Source organism: Stylophora pistillata, chromosome 4 (assembly GCF_964205215.1).
Source record: "Stylophora pistillata chromosome 4, jaStyPist1.2, whole genome shotgun sequence".
In the NCBI taxonomy this organism is placed as follows: domain Eukaryota; kingdom Metazoa; phylum Cnidaria; class Anthozoa; order Scleractinia; family Pocilloporidae; genus Stylophora; species Stylophora pistillata.
In genome coordinates, this window is record NC_142522.1 from 35,752,433 (window position 1) to 35,772,339 (window position 19,907).

Here is a 19,907-nt window from a genome sequence, read left to right on the forward strand (position 1 = left end):
CCCCCTCGGTCACACTTTCGCTAGGATCATGCTTGCTTGGTCAATTTCTGTTCATCTAGCAAATTCCTAGCTAGTTATAAATGTGACCGACCAAACTTGGCAATGCTTGCTTGCTTAAGAAAGAAGGCGGAGCTGCTTAAACTTCGATAGAACCGCAGCTTAACCCAAGAGCACTACAGAGTGCTCTTGAGCTGAGCTATATAAACAATTGACCAATCAGGTGAAGCATTGTTTGACATCTCGACCTTTCTCAATGTGACCAGATCCCGCTTGCTCCAATCTCTAGCACGTGCTTGGGGTTGCTTGTCTGACGTCACAAGCAAGTATGCTTCAGAGTGATTTCAAGCGCGAGTGTGACCGAGGGGTACCGAAGTTTCCCATACCTTTATTGAAAAAAGGCTGATAGTTTGGAAAGAAACTGTTTGGGGCTGCGTCGGTGGGAGTAACGAAATAATTTGGATATATCAACAAAAGTTGAAATGGTAAATTGGCCACCGTAATGATTACAAAAGCTGACGTTTCGAGCGTTAGCCCTTCGTCGGAGCGAATAGAGGAATTGTGGGTTGTGTGTGCTTTTAAAGGCAGAAAATGGAGCTACGTTATTGGTGGGTGCATGGCAACGAGAAAAACATAAATAAATTAGTGGAATGAAAAAACCGTGCAGGGATGTTGACCATGAATAGCAAAAGGAAGTGACTAAAAATTATCTAACCAGAGTAGTAAAGTATTCAGTCACTTTATGTCAATGAACTGTATTTATTTTTAAAACGATGAGGGAATTGTTGGATTCTTCAGTTTGTTCCATTTTATGTTTGCTTTCCGTGCTCGACCGAGGAAATAGTTTTCGACATTCTGTGCCCCAGCCATTTCTCATAACTGTCAAAACTAGATACCACGGTTTTGCATCTTAGTAAAGACCAAAACGTGAATAGGACAATCACATGACTTTTGGAGAGCATATAGTTTCTTTAATTTGTGGCCCGAGTTAGCATCATTTTCTCTCGAGCGGAGCGAGGGGGCAAATGATGCTACGAGGGACACAAAGAAACTATATGCCCTCCAAACTTCATGTGATTATCATTGTTATCAATACACAAGGCCAAATCGTACAAATTCATTTAATAAAATATATATCGGGGCGGTAAATGTCATTTACAGCCCGCACTTTGCCGTTTGGCCCGCGAAAAGGAGCGTTTTAGAGGGAGCAGTTTGTCATTTGGCGGTGTGGTGGTAATAATGTGTATTCAAAGCAAACCCAGACATACTCTAGCGTCTGACATCATCCTTGTAGAAGATTATTAAATCTATTATATGTAGCTGTGGGCAAAGCTCATCCACTGATCTTTTTCCTATAGTTGGAGAATAGGCTATATGTTTGCGACCGATGAGATTTATGACAATTCGGTTTATTCGAAGAGCAATTAGTATGAACTTATTCGCCACCGACGTTTACATTGTTTATTGCCTCACTGACAGTCTTGTGCCTGAATAAAACTGCTGTCGCGATGCCGGGAAAAAAACAAAAAACGCCATGAGTTACTCTATTCCTGCTCATGAACGGGGTTAACGTTTTACCTGCTTCTTATGGTTAAGACAAGGCAATGATTAGTAAAGCAGTCTAAGACGAATGAAATGGTCTCAATAGTCTTAAAGCACTCAGACAGCTACATAATAGGAAACCCAATATAACTTTACTCACAACTCAACAATGAAAGAAACACTAAAAATACCTCATTAACAACGATTTGTCATGAAATAAACTGTGTTGCACAAATTAATCTCACGTAATCCTGATTTTTTTATTTTTATTTTTATGGGAATGCTTAACATACGAACATACGATGGTAAAGTCACGAATGTAGCGGATGGAAGCACCATTGCAGGAGAAACTGACCCCCAAATGGATTGATATCAGACAATTTTAAAATAGAGGTGATCATGCAAAGCACGTTGCTGATATGCGTTAATTCATTTGTGTTTAAATATAAATCACATGATATGACTTTACTTTCTAAAGAAATTATGGAAAGCCGCTACTTTCAATATCTTCTCTCTCAGCATGGAGTCTAAATTTATTTTACGGTCAGCTTTTGTCCTCAACATAATATCAAAGAGTGCATGATAAGAATCTTTATATATTTTTTTTTTTGTTAATGGAAATGGAGCCTGACTGAAAACAAAGATACAAAAAAAAGAAAACATTTATAGTTCCCTTTGTTAAAGATCTCTTTCCATCATTTTCTCCCTCAATTTGGGCTTATTATCCACGGTCAGGAAAAGGTTCTACAACTTTCAATAGCGTCCACAATTACGTCCGGTATTAGCCTCACTGATTCACCAAGTCTCTGCACTTAGTAAATGACTTCAGGATACAATTAAGTCAGAAAAATGCTGTGTAGAGATATTTCTGCGGGTAGTCTTTGTCCTTTTGAACTGAAGTGTTGCAGTCTAGCGTGGTTCATGGATGAGCGCGTCTTTTTGACAAAGCATCTAATTACACTTCGCTTTTTATAGGATCCGGTCATTGAAGTGTTTTCCATAGCTGCATGAAATAAAAATAACTACTCCTGCGTGGGTTACTATTCTCGTTAACTATTTGAACGAGCTACTTCTCATTGTCGTCATTCGTCTTCGTAAATAAACCTTTTTGAATTGGCGAGGTCGAAGACATGTGTCCGTCCTGAAGCTAAAGTTCTGCTATCAAATTCGTTAATTGAAGCCAAAGGATCAAGATCATGGCCTGATCGACTGTCACTGTGCGCGATAGGTAAGCTATGTAATTTATTTAACTTCTTTCAAGGTCTTACTATTAAATCATGTCTTCATCTGCTGTTTTTTCCGTTAGTGTATTCACGAGGCACGAGGTTCAAAAGAAAATTTAAACCGGAACCGTGTCAAACTCGTAACTGAAATCTACAAAAAAAGAGAAAAAAGAAATCGGCTCTAACTTTAAATGTTTGTGCGATGTTGCTAGGAACATGAATACTTTCTAAGTTTCAAAAGTATGAGATTTTTCGCTCGTAAATTCAAGTTGAAAGAAACAGCGCCGGACTCAGGTACCTTCAGTATAATTAGTTGCAAGAGTAACGCCTGTAGACCAAAAAAAATTCCATTCATCAAAATTATTTTCCTCTGTCAAGTTCAGTGAGTATCTTAGTTTATGCACATTATTGTGTGCGAACAATTGCAATGTTTCTTACTCAAACGTGATTTCATTTCAACGTTCTATTATGCTGATTGACTCTGTTAAGCAGAAGTCCTCGGCGGAATTTTTCGAACAAAAAATTGACAAATTCATTTATAAAAGTTATTTCTTGGAGTTTACTTATCAGCACATTCGTGGGTGATAATCATTTGCCCAGGTAGCCAGTTAACGCTGAGATTTCATTCTTTTCGACTTGATTCTTAAATCACACTGTGTTAATATATGAAGATGTTTGTATAAACAGCTCTGACAGTTTTATGTAATGGCCGCAGTTGGCTATAAAACCAATCTCCTCTTGTTGCAGATCTAAAGGGGAACCATTATAACTTCAAGAGTTTGAAATGGAAAAAGCAATTTCAAACTCTTCCGACCTCTTTGGGTGCACAAATTGCTCTAACGATAACTCTCAAGTCCAATGGACATTGACATTCGCCTCTGTAATAACCTTATCTACGATCAGCATTGCTGGTGCCATTGTGGGAACGTTAGGAAATGGCCTTGTCTTGCTGGCCATCACAAGGAACGTCAAATTTCGTTCAGTTCCAGACTTCTTGATCTTCAGCCTTTCAACAGCCGACTTGATAGTATCAGCAATATATGTGCCTTTTCACGTCAAAAACTTAATTTGCTTTCCAGTTCTGAAAGACAGTGCTACATACAACATGATAATGAAATTTGTAGGCAAGTTAGCCTTGCTTGCTTCCATCGTTAATGTGGTTGGGATCACAATAGACCGTCTGACGGCGATCCGATGGCCATTACGTTACCACAAACTAATGACCAAGAAGTTTGCTTTCTCTTACATTTCTTTTGCCTGGTTGACATCTGCAATCATCGCTGCAGTCTTTTCATTTGCCGAAACCAATCAAGAAATTTTCTTGGGGATCTATTGCATGACTCTACTTTTAGCCACGATTTTCATGTACTCATACATTTTAAGGGTCGCGCATGCGCAGCGTATACGAATTATAGCGATGGTACATGGAGAAAACCAAGATAGATTTAGCAAGCAAACTCCTGATTGCTTAGAGGTTAAAGCAGCGAAGATATTAAAGGAAAGGAAAGCTGCGAGGACATTTTCAATTGTGGTTGGTGCCTTTGTAGTGACATGGATTCCACTCATATTCTATTCAGCAATTGCTCCCTGGTCTGAAAGTTGGTACTATGAAGGTTTCGAATGGGCCAAAACTTTCTCACTATGGAACTCCTTCTTAAATCCCTACATTTACTTTGCCCGAAGCAAGCGATATAGACAGACAGCTTTGCAGATGCTACAAATTGTTAAGTGCTGGCCATGTCTCCCTGCTCGCTGGCCTCAAGTCGGCGTGGAAATATACGGAGAAACAACGCCTAACAGCTGAATCGCTGCCACCCTTGGCATGGTCTAGATCTCCGACAAACTCATTCATCTAATTTGATTGCTGCTCGTTTATTGATAACCCTAGCCGACCGATTTCAATAAGATTTTCTAAATTCTCTGGGAAATACATCGAAAATTAACTATAGTATCAATAATTCGCTTTGCACGTGGAGCCTAAGCAGATTTATCAAATACAACACCTTCATTTTAAATTTTCCATAGTTTTTTTTCTTCCTCTATCTATCCTTCCCCTCCTCTCCTCTGTTCCAATCCCATCCCCTCCCCCCCTACGTACGTTGTGAATTTCAGCCATGGTGGGGCTTGAAGTCATTCAAGACGAATTGAGATCAACAGCCTTGATTGGTAAAGATGATACAGGGTAGGCTATCTAATAGGAATGGAAAACTTGTTAAGAGCTTTTTAAATACCGACATGCTCTTGTAACTATTGACCGCTCGTGATCACCCGACTAATTCATTCCCGTACAATCATGCATCACGAACCGTCTTTGAGAAAAAAGCATTTCACCAAAACACGCGGAACATATGATGTTTCTAAAACCATGAACTGGGAATAAGGAACGGAAAGGGTATGAGAATCAATCGAATTTAGAAGTAGGAACTACATACCCCCTACAGAGCACCTTGGGCCGGGAGTGTAAGCCTTTCTTGCGGACTCAAGAAGACATAACAATCTGAAGGCGAAGATGAGAAAAGCATCTGTTGTCTAATCAGAAATGGGAGTGAAGGTTGTATTTAAAATTCACATCATGTTACCGTAATATTTTCGTGACATAAATTGTTGTTCAAATGTTATTCAGCCTTCGACGAGAAATTTTCTGACACTCACCTCTACGAAGACCCGATATATATTGCAACGGCAATTTATGTCAGGGTAAAACTTTTAAATAACCTAATTTTTAAATAATTATGTGAAAAACGCCTTCAGTAAAATCTACCTTCATTGTCAAAGATGATTGTTCCACCGACCTATTTGTAAGGCTCCACTTACCAGACCCTTTCCTTTATTTATAATTGCTATGCATATTACCTTTATACTATCAGTCCCAGTCTTCCCCCCACTAAGTTCAAATTGTATTTCATTGTGCTCATCGGGCATTCTGGGTATTTGGTAGAACCTGTACACCAAATATTGGTCATAGATTTGGGTAGTGTTAAGCCGTCTGAATTCAACCGCTTGCAGAAAATGAGTGCCTATATCTTCTGAGGTAAGTGGAATCCAGTATAATACGCTGTGGAAATTAATAGCAGTTGAAAACAAGTATCAGACGCGCAGACATCGTAAATTTCGCTCTGATCCTTTAATTACTTTATAGCCGCTTTTATTTTGTTGGACAGAAAGCATGAATATAGCCAATCACATCCATTATCTAGAGAATAGATAAAACAAATTATAAAAAACTAGATCATTGGATAATGCAATTCAAGACTTTTTATTGGCTTAGCCATTATGGTATAACAGCCAATATACCATAATCTACAAATATGGTAAGCATACGTGGCAGCTTAAAATTAAAAGGGAGCTAAAAATTTGATAAAATTTAATAATTTAATTTAACGTTTTTAATAAAACAATTATTCCACTCGCGCTTGTTGGATATGAGATGATTATAGCGAACGAGGCGCGTAGCGCCGAGTTGGCTATCTATCATCTCATATCCAACGCGCGCTCGTGGAATAATTGTTAAATATTCGGTTGAGGTGTACCTCTCAACAGAAATTTGTGAGATTGAGATATATATGTATGTATAATTATATAAGAAAGAGTTTGAAAGAAAATATGCATCACTGTGGATATCATAAAATGGCCCCTCTGAAGTCAAATATCTTAACTCAAAGTAAATTGTGGGAAAAACATTATTATCCAATGCTAATTTGCCCCTTTTCTAGTTAATTTAAGTTCAGAAGGAAATAAAGTAAGAAAGAAACTGCAATCCATTCTGCGGAGGTATACATGATTTACAAATTTTTAGGGAAATGCCCACTTTAGCTTTCGATCTTGATTCGAGTTATCAGTCAAGGGTTTCTCACTAAAACGGTAAATGTCTGTGTCAGTGTTACCGCTACAGTGAGTCATTCCCTGGATAATCTCTTCAAGTGTCGGGCACATTTAGTTAATTGTCGCTTTGCTTAGCTGTTACCAAAAAACAATCTTCTTTCTGATTGCGAAACATTTATGTTTCACTTTTCAACCGCTAAACTGCTGGTCTTCATCAAACCTCACAAAGCCCAGTAAAAAATGTCTTCACTTCCCCAGCAAATTGTCGAGGTCACAGTTCGGTTCCATGACTTAAAGATTTCAGGAGAATCTGATAAAAACGGGGAAGCATCGCGGGTTTAATCAATTATTCATTTGATTTGTTTCTCAAAACTGCTGTTTGTAGAAGTCATGCCAAGTCTCCTAGCTTGACCCTTTCGTTTATTTTTTATACACACATTATTGCACATGAGGTTGCCGAGCGGGATCTAGGATTTGTGCGCAAGGAGTTCTATCGGGAACCGATTGAGACGAAGCGGTGGGGGATCCTACCGCGAAAATGTTTTTAAGAGCAAATCCGTGCAAAAATCAAACATTGCATGGCAAAGTTAAAAAACTAAAACTCGCTGTTCTTTTGCATACAAGTAGCCTTTAGAAAGTACACAATTGCTGTGTAGTTTTTTCCTTGAAAAAATTATTTGTTTCCGCGGGATCGATTTAGCGACACCGAACAGGTCTAAAATAGGTCATGATTCACTCGAGTCGCAGATCAAAACAACTGCGCTAGAAAAGGCTATCATAGTTCCAAGTTGTGAAGGTGTAGTCTGATCGTCCGGGTGAGTGTAGTCCTGAGAAGGACTGTTGTCGGTGGCAGTGACTGACGTTTCGACAACCTGTGCGGAAGTCACTGCCACCGACAACAGTCCTTCTCAGGACTACACTCACCCGGACGATCAGACTACACCTTCACATGTTACCCCCGGGTTCAAACCATTTACTGAATAGTTCCAAGTTGTTGTACAACTTGTCATAGTCCAAACACCGGGATTTCATAAAGATTAGATTAATCCCAGTATTCAAGAGAAGTCAAAAGCTCATGGCTCTCCCGTGTTGCGTAAAACGGTGCCTTTGTTCAGAATTTCGTAAGATTATGAATGACAATACCAAAGTTGATAATCTTTCAAAATATGTGAAGTTTAGTTTGGGGAAATGAAATTGGGATTTTTTTACAATTTTTTGAAAATCGCGAAGAAAGACAAAATCACGTTATCCAATTATGTATATGTGACCATCAAGACATTGATATTAAAAAATAAGTACGACTCCGATGCATATAGCAGAGTAAATGTAATGACCTTAACTCAAATATTATATTCTTAGCTGTTTTTAAGTGTGACATTTTCACCGTCGCTTTACTGGTTGCGGCTCGGTGAAAACGGCTGCTCCTGAAAACTTCTAAACTTTGCAATTTGTGTTCATTGTGCGCTTGATACGACGTGTTGGTGTTCTTTGCGACAAACTTCATTAAAACTGATCGAGGCGACAATTTAAAGCTTATGTTCAGAGTTTTTTATCGTGGATCCTGTTCATCATTTATCCGTTGTTTGCTTTCGCTTGAATCTATAAAAAAATTTGCACAGAGGCTGAACTGGCTTGCGTGACTGTTGAATCTGATCATGGGGTGGGGGGAAAGGAAGTATGAGGTCTCTCTCTATAATTCGTTATTTTGAGGTAGAAGATTTCTCTTTAGATCGCTAATAAACTATTTTACCAAGAATTTATCTTTCTTGTTACTTACTTTTGAATAATCGAACACCTCAATTATATGCAACTAAATTAACCTCATTTGTGCATGTTCATTTCCCACGTAATAAACATTCTAAACTTAAGAAAGACAATACTTTGCGTGTTCCTGCTCTTGGGGAAATGATGGAAGTTTTTATTCTTACGAGAGTATAGTCGGCAGTCCATGTTCGTACTGATTTATCCTATATTGTCGCGCTATGCAAATTACGTAGTGTAGTTCTGTCAATTAAAACCATCGAGACATCTTTCCTGTTTTGAACTGAGTTGACTGAAAACTTCAGAACAACTACATCATTCATTAATTACCTTTTTACGCATTAATTTTTAAGACGTTAGCTATATCAGGCCCTCCTCTGGCCTCCACCCTCCTCCCCCCAGCCCCTTCTTGCTAAACTGGCCCATTCTATTTCAATTTACAAAAGCTTGAATCTACCTTGGCATCCACAAGGAAAAGTGATGGAAGGATCAAAATTACTTTTAATTCTCCAATTATGGCTTCATTGCAGTATCATCCATAGTAAGTTACTTCATCGTTTTAACCTGAATTGCCAACTGAATCATACAATTCCCTCGCAACATGTCCTTTAGGAACTGCTCTGATTTACTGGGTCATGAAACCTTAATCGAGTTGAGGGATTTTCAAGAGCACAACTGCACAATAATGAGCGTTACTGTCGTAATCGTTAACTGTCATACATGGAATGGTTACAAATTAAGCGCGGACCACGGCGCACTTTTTGTCAGGGTTAAAGGCATAATAGCCAACGCGGGATGTGTAAAGAGCTCTCATCATCCACTGGAAGGTTGTTTCGCCGGTAAACCGAGACAAAGTGCAGTCTATTGCTCTTATGAAATAAGCTTAAATTGTTTCAACTTCCTATGGGTTTACCGGTATAATAACCGATAGGTTTTTTTGACCAATCAGATCATTTAATCTTTTTTAAGAGTGGATAAACTTCAGACAGAGAACTTACCTAAGTGTTTTACCGTGATTTCGAAAGCAATTTTATTAGGCTTTAGCGACTTTCTCTGGGTAACTTTCATTTTTGCAGAATCAATCGATTGATCTGGTGGAGGGTAATTTCATTTTTTTCTCTACTGTACTCCTTCCCATTCACCGATTATCTCGTGGAATTTTTTAATTGGCTATTCTTTTCTCCTCACAGCTTGTAGAGGGCCGTGCTTGTACTTTAGCGTTGGAAATACCATAAATAGTATCAAGCTGTCCGCTGGGCCAACCACTTCCAATTAACTGCCAATGAGCGGGGGGGTTCATGATTATAATACAGAGTTTTATGGGAGGAGGGAGGGGATCAGGTGCCTAATGCTTTCGTTCAGACACAATTGTCTGCTCTTTCCGAATTCTATGATACATGTAAAAAAAAAAAAAAGGAAATAGACAGTTTAACGTGGAGAAACACTTAGCTAGAAGCTAGTTTACAGGTTTTCCACCAAACAACTGAAACAAATGATTCGATTTGAAAATAACACTACTAAGAATTCCAACTGGCCGAAGGCAAAGCAGTTGGCTATATTACAAGCATGGCCGAGAATTCGAAACTCGGGGCTATCGTGAAACAAATCCGGGTAGTGGTCAGTGCGGGACTTGAACCCTGGAGCAGCGAATTGCAAGTCCGACACGCTGACCACTCGACCACGCTGCCTTCTACATGTAGCATCGGCCATTGCAACTATACAAACCTGCATAAGTATATTTACCATTTGCTGAGGGCGTTCCAAAATACTACAACACTCTTAAGCAGCATTAGTTAACACGTTTGCCAGCTGACTTAAAGTTGAAGTATTAATCATGGAATATTTCTGTAGGATAATTCGATAAGAGAATTTTTCCTTTTAGTCTGTAAATATATGTTCATCAGTGGGAGGAAGAGAATTTTAAACAAGCAGTCGTGAAAGAGATAAGAGGCTACCACTATGAGGATGCATGCAGTTACAATTCAAGGTATTACAGCCATTTTCGTTTTATCACCATTGTAGCGGTTTGAAATATTACTTAATATAGAGATAGCTATAGGAACACGCGAGGGCACGCCCAAAAGAGTGAATTCACTATGCATGATAAGAAATAGGAAAGCATTAAAGTTATTTCCTATATGGACGAAGGAGATTGCCACCCTTGACCAGGTGTCGGGGGGAACCCAACACATTGACTGACCGACTGTCATTGCTTGACTGTTCTGACTCAGAACAACTGAGTGTGGAACAAGACGATAATGCAAATTTCAACCGCCACATGATCATTCTTTAGCCAAAGACGTGTATAACACCACGATATCCTTTGTTTCTCAACAGAAATACAACCACTGCAAGGAAGTTATGCAGCACCTTTTTAAATGACTCCAACGCCGACTCAGTTCACATCAGGGTCCTTAAGCAACCCGGAAAGTTTTCAGTTTTTAATCAAACTAAAAGGGTTTTTTCACTTGTTATCAGTCGAACCCAATCCAAATTAACCCGTTCGGTGGTGAAAAACAACACTTTGGATTGTATTGTGCAAAAGAGTGTCCATCATATCAGCAAACATTTGGGTGGTTACAAGGTTGTCTATGTAAACAGTAGACCTCCATCATCCGAAAAATTTTGTAATGATACGAACAACAAGGATAACAACAATGAAAAGGAGGATACGAAGGACGTGTCGACGAGAAAAGGAACCAATGTCTTAACAGTAGTTGGACTAGTCGCAGGTGGAATCACCCTCTTAGTGGTTATATCGTTATCGCTGGCGTACTCATTTGGCACGTCGGCATGAAAGTAAGGGGTCAGTATTAATACATGTATTAATACCAGCGGTTCCTTATGGAATTGCTGACACATTTTTTTACAGGGTAAATAAAGTTTATTATTATCATTAAGTTTCTAAAGAAACTGCGATGCTGCGTCGGTAGGGGTAACAAGGTAACTTGATTTTATCATCTAAATTGATAATGATAAAGAGTTTAAAAGCAGACGTTTGGAGCGTTAGCCCTTCGTCAGAGCGAATGGAGGAATTGTGGGTTGTGTATGTGTTTATATGAAGAAATTGAGACTTCGTTGTTGGTTACCTTTTTAACGACTTTCTATTTAAATTACTTAGTCATGTATCTCTTCACACCATTCAGTCAAACTTGAAATTGATTTCCTAAGAAAATGATCATAGGTTTTGTTCAAATAGTGGATTTCACTTACTTCTAAAATGATAACCTTGTATCGATCAGTACCAGCGTAGTTCAACTCTAGTAGCTCCCTATAGGTTACAATTCATGTTTTGAGAATGTGCTGCTGTGTTCCACAGCAACAATAACTGCTTCTGTCCTATTTTAGAATACTTGTGTACATAGTTATATACAACAACAACAACCACCCACTACTGGGAGGGAGCTAACAATTTCTGGGAAGAATTTTCTCTCCTTTACACTCTTGACATTCGACGGACGTTTTACCTTCTTCTATGTCATTTCCCTGTATATCTATTATAAACGATATGGACTTGAATTGGGTCAGTTCTATAGTTTATTTGATTAATTGACTCATTTTAGCTATGTTTACTCTGTAGGCGGGGAAATCATGGAGCCCGGGTATATTGTAAAGCCCAGGAGAGAGATAACATAGTAGGCAAAATACAACCAGAGCACCACTATGAGGATATCACAGATGTATCTGAAACCAGAAATGGTAAAACAATCGATAACCGCCCAAACCATTCGATTCCGTTGATCATATAGCATTCTCCTTAACAGATTATCGTCAAAACTTGGTTTGAACTGCCCTTGCCTGGTTTCGATCTTATTTGTCTGGTCGTTCCCAGCGAGTGTCTGGTCGGGGAGCTGTCGCTGATAAGTTCAACCTGCGGTATGGTGTTCTTCAAGGCTCGTGTCTCGGACCACTTCTCTTTACAGTTTATGCAAGCGCACTGATTGACGTCGTTGAGAAGCACCTCCCAACTGTCCATTGTTAGGCCGATGACTCTCAGTTATACATCTCGTTTAGTCCCATGGCGCACTCTGGCCAGGCTGATGCAGTTGCTTCTATCGAACATCGCATTCCAGACATCAGGCAGTGGATGTCTCAAGACAGGTTGCTCATGAATGATGCCAAAACTGAACTTCTTTTGATCGGCACCCGACAGCAACTTGCTAAAATCACAATTGATGGCATAACTGTTGGACACTCTGTCATTACTCCTCAATCTCCCGTTCGGCGGAATCTGGGTGTGTGGTTAGATTCTAACCTATTAATGGGTGATCACATAACGAAAACAAGCTCTGCAGCATTCTATTATTTGTATTTTATCAGGAGGATAAGGAAGTACCTTAGCAAAAAATGTACTGAAACTCTGATACATGCCTTTACTTCTAGCCGCCTTGACCATTGTAATGGCCTCTTATACGGCTTACCAGCGTATCAGATTCAAAAACTGCAGAGAGTCCAGAACTCTGCTGGACGTCTTGTATTTGAAGAAAGTAAATTTTGTCATATTACACCATTGCTGAGAGCCCTACACTGGTTACCCGTAGCATATCGAATTGTTTTTAAATTTGATTGTTAACTTTTAAGGCCATTCATAAACTTGCTCCGACTTACATTTCCGATCTTGTATCTCTGAAAGACCCAGAGGGTAGGTACTATCTTAGATCAAATGATGGCAAACTTCTTAACATTCCACCACGCAAGTCTCTTTCCACGCTTGTTGATCGATCTTTTTATATGGCTGCCCCTAAATTATGGAACGATCTTCCCCTTTTTATTAGAAATACATCTTCAGTTAATGCTTTCAAGAAGGCTCTTAAAACTCATTTATTCCAGGCGTTTCCCAGCTAATTGATTGATTTTATTCTTTTCATAAAAAAGGATTTGTATATAGGACTTTAAAAATTAATTAGTTATTGTAAATAACACTTTTTGTTAATTGAAATATGTTTAGGATTTTAGGATTTTAGATAAATGAAGTTCATATATTTTGAACTGCGGTATTAGATACATATGATGCACGATCCTCGCAGTAGATAGCGCTATTTAAGCAATAGCGAAAATCAGACCTGAAAAAAATCAGGCCTGTACGGGATTCGAACCACTGACCTCTGCGATACTAGTGCAGCGCTGATTTGTCTGATTTATCTAGTGATACTGATTTGTCTGATTTATCTGCGATACTGGTGCAGCGCTGATTTATCTGATTTATCACTTTCACGGGTTTATTACGAATCAACTTAACGGCCTGCTCCCAGTTGGCTTGTTAGCTCAATTGGTAGAGCGCTGCACTAGTATCGCAGAGGTCAGTGGTTCGAATCCCGTACAGGCCTGATTTTTTTTTTCAGGTCTGATTTTCGCTATTGCTTAAATAGCGCTATCTACTGCAAGGATCGTGCATCATATGTATTTTAGGATTTTGTTGAGACAATGTAATGCACAGATGAAAATTTTTTCTCTGGATCGATATTTGACCGATACAAATCAATAAATATTATTATTAAATATTAAAAAACCTCCTTCTTGCGTAGACGCTTTTACTTTTCTCAGTGATTCAAGAAGGGGGTAGAGGTTATGCATCCATGAACTCCTTGCACAGTTAGCAAAACAATTGATCGGACAAACTGTGTACCAGGGACGTCGGCGTGCATTTCAAGACTGTAGGGGTGTCAGACTCAGCGACATTGTCAGAGGGTGAGTGCATTTCGTTGAGAGCAGGATTTTGCGACACCGACTCTTGTGGATTTGCAAACATCCCAGGCACAAAGTGATATAAAAGGCAACTAGAATCCTCTCTTTCGCAATTCGCGAATCCTCGTGTTTTCGCAAACGTCTCTGAGATTGTCAGGGGGCAAACATTACAAGTTACTACAAGAAAGACTATGGCAAAAGGTTGTTTCAACATCCACGAAAACGATTTTGAAGAGAAATAATTGCTTTTTTGTCGCCGTTTTTTCAGTAATCATATCCAATGTTTATGAGAGGAAAATGTTAGTTTTTGTTTGTGTGCATTTACGCAACACTTATTCTATTCAGTAATTGCTCCATGGTCTGAAAGTTGGTACTAGGAAGGCCTCGAATGGGCCAAAACTTTTCACTATGGAACTCTTTCTAAAATCATTACATTTACTTTGCCCAAAGCAAGCGCTACAGCTTTGCAGATGCTACAAATTGTTCATTGCTGGCCATTTCTCCTAGCTCGCTGGCCTCAAGTCGGCGTGGAAATATACGGCGAAACAACGCCTAACAGCTGAATCGCTACCACCCTTAACATGGTCTCCGACAAACTCATTCATCTAATTTGATTGCCGCTCGTTTATGAATGACTCTGGCCGACCGATTTCAATAAGATTTCTAAATTCTCCGGGAAGCACATCGAAAATTAACTATAGTATCAAAAATTCGCTTTGCACGCGGAGCCTGAACAGATTTGTCAAATTCAACACCTTCATTGACTTTATTATTTTTTTTAAAATGAAAGAAATAAAGGCTTTTGTAGCCCGCAGTTAGCAAAGCTATTCTAGGCGGGCTACCTAAACAGACACTGTATAGGCTCACACACACACACACACACGCACGCACACACACACACGCAACAATGAAATAAATAAATAAATGAGCAAATAAAAATAAATAATAAATAATAGTAGTAATAATCATGTTAAAGGTTTTAACTGAGCCAGTCACACAAGGGAGTTTTTAACAGGTCAAAGAGAAAGCTAATCAGTTGAAATACAAATATAAGCTAGAAAGGTCAAGGTAGCGCAAGTCAACATTCATCTCCTCAATTTCAAGAATTTTCAAAAGCAAGTGAGTTAGCTCACGTTTAAAAGGTGCTTTCTTTAGCTTACGAATTTCAGGGGGGATGCCATTCCATATTTTCGCACCAACTCTAGAAAAGGAAAACAACTGATGATTTGTTCTCGCCTGTTTTATATAAAAGCTTCCAGCTACTGAGAAACGAGTAGAGTAGGAATGAACCTGTTCAGAGTGAGTAAAAAGTTCAGAAATATTGAGAGGAGCACAGCGATTTTTGATGTCATGTAACAGAGAGGCAACCAATTTGAAGTAAAGCATTTTTATCGGTAGAATTCCCGAACGACTAAAAAGAGGAGCACTGTGAGATGTATAATCGGAAAAGTGCATTAGACGAAGAACCCGCTTTTGTAAAATGACGATTTTGTTTAGATGAGTATTGGCGGCTTGGCCCCAAGCAACGAGACCATAGGAAATATACGGTTCAATGAGCGAGCGGTAAATGTTTATAAGAGTAGTGAGCGGTACCAAGTGTCTTAGCCTTGCAACAATACCGATACCTTTGCTTATTTTCGTGGAAATGTAGTTAATATGATGCTTCCAGGAGAGATTACCGTCAATGAGAACACCTAGGTATTTAACATATGTCTTACGTTCAAGAGATACCAATTGCTCCGAGTTATTATCAAGTATTTTAAGGTTTACTTCTCGGTATAGTTTGTGTTGATAAGGATGAAAAATAACGAAATTAGATTTGGATACGTTAAGAGATAATTTATTTGAATTCAGCCATTCACACAACTTTAATATCTCTTCATTGACGACAACTTCAAGTTTCTTTAGATCTTTTTCTGCATATAGTAAATTGGTATCATCAGCAAATAGGTAAAAGTCAAACTTTTTAGAGGAACGATGCATGTCATTGACATAAATTAAGAAAAGAAGCGGACCAAGTATAGAACCTTGAGGGACTCCACACACTATTCTCTCTTTGCTAGAGACAATAGAACCGATTTGGGTTGATTGCATCCTGACAGACAAGTATGATGAGAACCAGTCATTAATCAATCCTCTAATTCCATAATGGTGTAATTTATGCAACAAAATCGAATGATCAACTGTGTCGAAGGCCTTTTTCAAGTCAATGAAAATGCCACAGGAATATAATTTTTTATCAATGTTGTTTTGAATTGTATTTAGAATATCCAGAATTGCATGTTGAGTTGAGCAGTTCTCTCTAAATCCATATTGCGATGTGAAAAATATATCATTTTTATTTATAAAAGATTTTAGGCGTTTGTACATTAGTTTTTCGAATATTCGATTAAACACGGACAGTAACGATATTGGGCGATAATTGTTTGGGTCAGTTTCATCATCCGCTTTATAAATTGGAATTACTACAGCATGCTTTAATTTGTGGGGATAGATACCAGTTGAAATGGACATGTTCATTAGTTCAGCTAGGGTATGAGATAAAGCTTGACGTGCGGACTTCAAAAGACGAACTGGACATGAATAAAGTCCGTAGGCTTTTTTTGATTGAGTACTCAAAATTTCCATTTCAATTTCAGTAGAAGTGACAGCGTCAAAGAAGAAAGAATTGGTGTAATTTGAATTCCCTAGGTAATCCTTAAAGTCCCTGGTGGATAATGGTATGCTATTTGCAAGTTTAGGTCCGACAGATGCGAAATGATAATTCAGTGCATTAGCTATTTCTGATTGGTTTTGTGTTGTACCCCGGTTGTCTGGAAGCTGGAGCGACGATACGAGCTTAGTCTTTTTGTGCTTATTAATTAAAGTGTTAATCCCCTCCCAAGTTTTTTTCATATTATTTAGGTTGCTACTAAAATAGGATTGATAGTAAAGTCTTTTACTCTGGCGAGTAAGGCTTAAAATTGTGTTCCTGTACAACTTGTATGTAGCCGTGTCACCAGAGTAAAAGAGATCGTTCTTAATTTTTATTGATCTACGTAAACCTCTAGTTATCCACGGTTTAGATAGTTGCTTGGCCTTGCGTTTTGATACAAATTTGAGAGGAGCATGTCTATTAACAATTTTATTCAATCTGTTGTAGAACGAAGAAAAGCGTTTGTCAATAGAGCCATTAGAGATCAAACCGGTCCAGTCAGTTTGAGAAATGTCACTGATAAAGTTTTCTTCCGAGAATCTCGAATAGTCACGGATTTTAGTCCCCTGATAGCGAGATTTTAAAGATGGAGAATGGATGATGCAAAATTGAGAGTAGTGGTCACTTATATCTGAGACAATGTTGCCACTGGAGAGTTTAAAGCCAATGCTGTTAACAAGAATATTGTCAATAAGTGTGGCAGAATTATTATGGACTCTTGTAGGCTTGTCAATTACTGGAAAAAAGGAGTAACTTTGCAGGGACAGCAGAAAGTTATGAGAAAAATCACAGGTTTCAGATTTGAGGAGATCAATGTTGAAGTCGCCCATGACATATATCGGTTTATTAGCAGAGCTTAGTCTTTCTATTGTCATATCGAAATACGTTTGAAATTGTTCAGGAGAAGTATGTTGCCTATAGATTACACCACATATAACATTTTTACCTATTAAAAATTCGAGTTCAATCCATAAGGCCTGGAAAGCCTCGTTAGAGGTTTTTTCGAGAACTGTGTAATTTAAACTGGCGTCAACATACATACCAACACCTCCACAAGAAAGAGGAGTTGGCACCTGTTCGAATTGGTAATTAGGTATATGTGGATTAAAGTCTATTCTGGCCGAGTTTGTAATTTTAGTTTCGGTTATTCCGATTACGCTGAAGTGGTAGTCTAGTTCATCCAGTAAATGTACTTGCAAATTTTCAAGGTTACGTCGAAGGCTTCGTACATTATTATGTAGAATTGAGAAAGATGTTTTGTTTTCATCTCGCATGAGATCGTTTTTAAACTTGCAAAAGCTATGTGGTGAGAAATATCGGCTTCGAATTTGTTGATTATTTAGGTTGCTATCAGGATTGACACTACTTTGAGTATTCAAACTAAAAATATCTAATTCATGGAGGCTACGGAGCTTATCTAAGTACTTTTTCGTTGGCAAGTTACTGTTCAGGCTATTATTGAACTGACCATGCGTTCGGATGATATCAACATTTGAGAAAGGAAGGTTTTTTAATAAAGATTTGTTTGCTCGGCAAACATATCTGTCACTTAGGACTACCATTGAGAGTTGTTATTACGAGATATATACTTAGCTTTGGTCTCCGTTTTCCAGACTGAGCAGATCACCAATATTCTTGATCTTGATGGCTCGAGACGTAGCATCTTTCCGTAAATAAACAAAGGAGCCCTTTGACCAACAGTACTGGTAATAATGCTGTTCTTTAAACTTCTTCGCCTCGAACAGGACTGTTTGCATTCGGGGTGACAAATGATCAAAAATTCTAACCGCGCTTAACGAGGCATCCTCAGAGAGTCCAACGAAAGCCGGGTCCAATTTGCATGCATCTTTACGATGATTCATGACGCTTTCTTTGGCTAAACGCCTGACAAATCTACAAACTATCGGCTTTGGCTTTCCATTGTTATTCCTGCTGGGAACACGATGGGCGGTGTCGATGTCATACATCGATAGATCAGCTCCCGTTTCTTTAAAAATGTTTAGGCAAAGCTTGCTTATCGAGGCTGCGGATTATATTCATCTTGCAGCCTCTCAGGCACTCCCACAATTTTTACATTATACTGGAAACTATGTTCTTGAATTTCGTCAATAGCATTTCCAATAATATCTACCTTGGCTTTCAGCTCTTCGAGTTTGGTGCTTAGTCGCTGGAGTTCGTCTTTGGCCATGCCACTAAAGAGATGGAAGTCGTCGTATTTCTTGCTCAAGAACTCTACACATTGGGCACCTTCTTCGCTGGGCAGAACTTCTTCGCTTCTCTCGCTATGTCGCTGTATCAACTCCTTCAATCTAGCTACCTCGTCCGACATTGACGATAGTTGCGCTTTAAGTATGTTATTCTCCTTCTTCAAAGCCGCAACTGACCCAGGCATTGCACAAAGGTTAAACGAAAGGACACACACAAAAAAATACAGAATACAAAAATAAGAAAAAGCAAAGAATATAAAGAAACTTAGCGGAGCTCAAAAATCACAACCGTCTTGACCAACATCCGCTGATCAGGTTCATTTTAAGTTTGCCACATTTTCTCTTTCATCCTCTATCTATCCCTCCCCTCCTTCCCTCTGTTCCAATCCTAACCCTTTCCCCCTGCGTGCGTTGTGAATTTCGGCCATGGTGGGCTTGAAGTGATTCAAGACGAATTGAGATCAACAGTCTTGATTGGTAAAGATGATGCTATACTACAGGGTAGCCTATCTAATAAGGAATGGAAAGTTCGTTGAGAGCTTTTTAAATGCCGACCTCCTCTTGTAACTATTTGACCGCTAATGATCAACAGACTAATTCATTCCCGAACAATATGCCGCATCACAAACTGCCTTCTTTGAAAAAAAAGCATTTCACCAAAAGTCGACGCGGAGCATTTGATGTTTCTAAAACCATGAACGGGGAACAGGGAACGGAATGAGTATGAGAATCAAACGAATTTGGACGGTAGGGACTACATACTCCCCCTACAGTGCATCTTGACCCGGGCCGGAAGTGTAGCCTTTCTTGCGGACTCACGATTTATGCCTCCGGATGACATAACAATGCGAAGGCGAAGATGAGAAAAGCATCTGTTATCTAATCAGAAATGCGAGAGAAGATTGTATTTAAAATTCATATCATGCTACCGTAATGTTTACGTGACATAAATTGTTGTTCAAATGTTATTCAGCC

The 19,907-nt window shown here is 38.9% G+C and overlaps 2 protein-coding genes and 1 non-coding gene across 3 annotated transcripts; 2 read left to right on the forward strand and 1 right to left on the reverse strand.

The window, feature by feature from the left end:
- The first annotated feature begins 2,133 nt into the window (after window positions 1–2,133).
- Window positions 2,134–4,777, forward strand: LOC111327818 (melanocortin receptor 3-like). Its single transcript, XM_022932104.2, has 2 exons — window positions 2,134–2,767; window positions 3,510–4,777. The coding sequence occupies exon 2, from the start codon at window positions 3,547–3,549 to the stop codon at window positions 4,564–4,566; it is 1,020 nt and encodes a 339-aa protein (XP_022787839.1). The 5' UTR covers window positions 2,134–2,767; window positions 3,510–3,546; the 3' UTR covers window positions 4,567–4,777.
- A 7,586-nt stretch (window positions 4,778–12,363) lies between these two features.
- On the forward strand, window positions 12,364–13,190 carry LOC148733508 (uncharacterized). Its single transcript, XM_088758001.1, has 3 exons — window positions 12,364–12,580; window positions 12,729–12,832; window positions 12,927–13,190. Exons 1-3 carry the CDS (start codon window positions 12,364–12,366, stop codon window positions 13,188–13,190), a joined length of 585 nt encoding a protein of 194 aa, XP_088614127.1.
- A 5,124-nt stretch (window positions 13,191–18,314) lies between these two features.
- On the reverse strand, window positions 18,315–19,235 carry LOC111327841 (uncharacterized). The gene has a single exon (XR_016000654.1). It is a non-coding gene; the product is annotated as an uncharacterized LOC111327841 (transcript).
- Between the last annotated feature and the right edge of the window lie 672 nt (window positions 19,236–19,907).

What these genes read in the sequence shown, in the direction of transcription:
- LOC111327818 (XM_022932104.2), top strand. Translation starts at nt 3,547, where the DNA reads ATGGAAAAAGCAATTTCAAACTCTTCCGACCTCTTTGGGTGCACAAAT.
- LOC148733508 (XM_088758001.1), top strand. Translation starts at nt 12,364, where the DNA reads ATGGCGCACTCTGGCCAGGCTGATGCAGTTGCTTCTATCGAACATCGC. An exon ending in TCCCGTTCGGCGGAATCTGG is followed by an intron (nt 12,581 to 12,728) that starts GTGTGTGGTTAG and finishes CTTTACTTCTAG; the next exon opens with CCGCCTTGACCATTGTAATG. An exon ending in ACGTCTTGTATTTGAAGAAA is followed by an intron (nt 12,833 to 12,926) that starts GTAAATTTTGTC and finishes TTAACTTTTAAG; the next exon opens with GCCATTCATAAACTTGCTCC.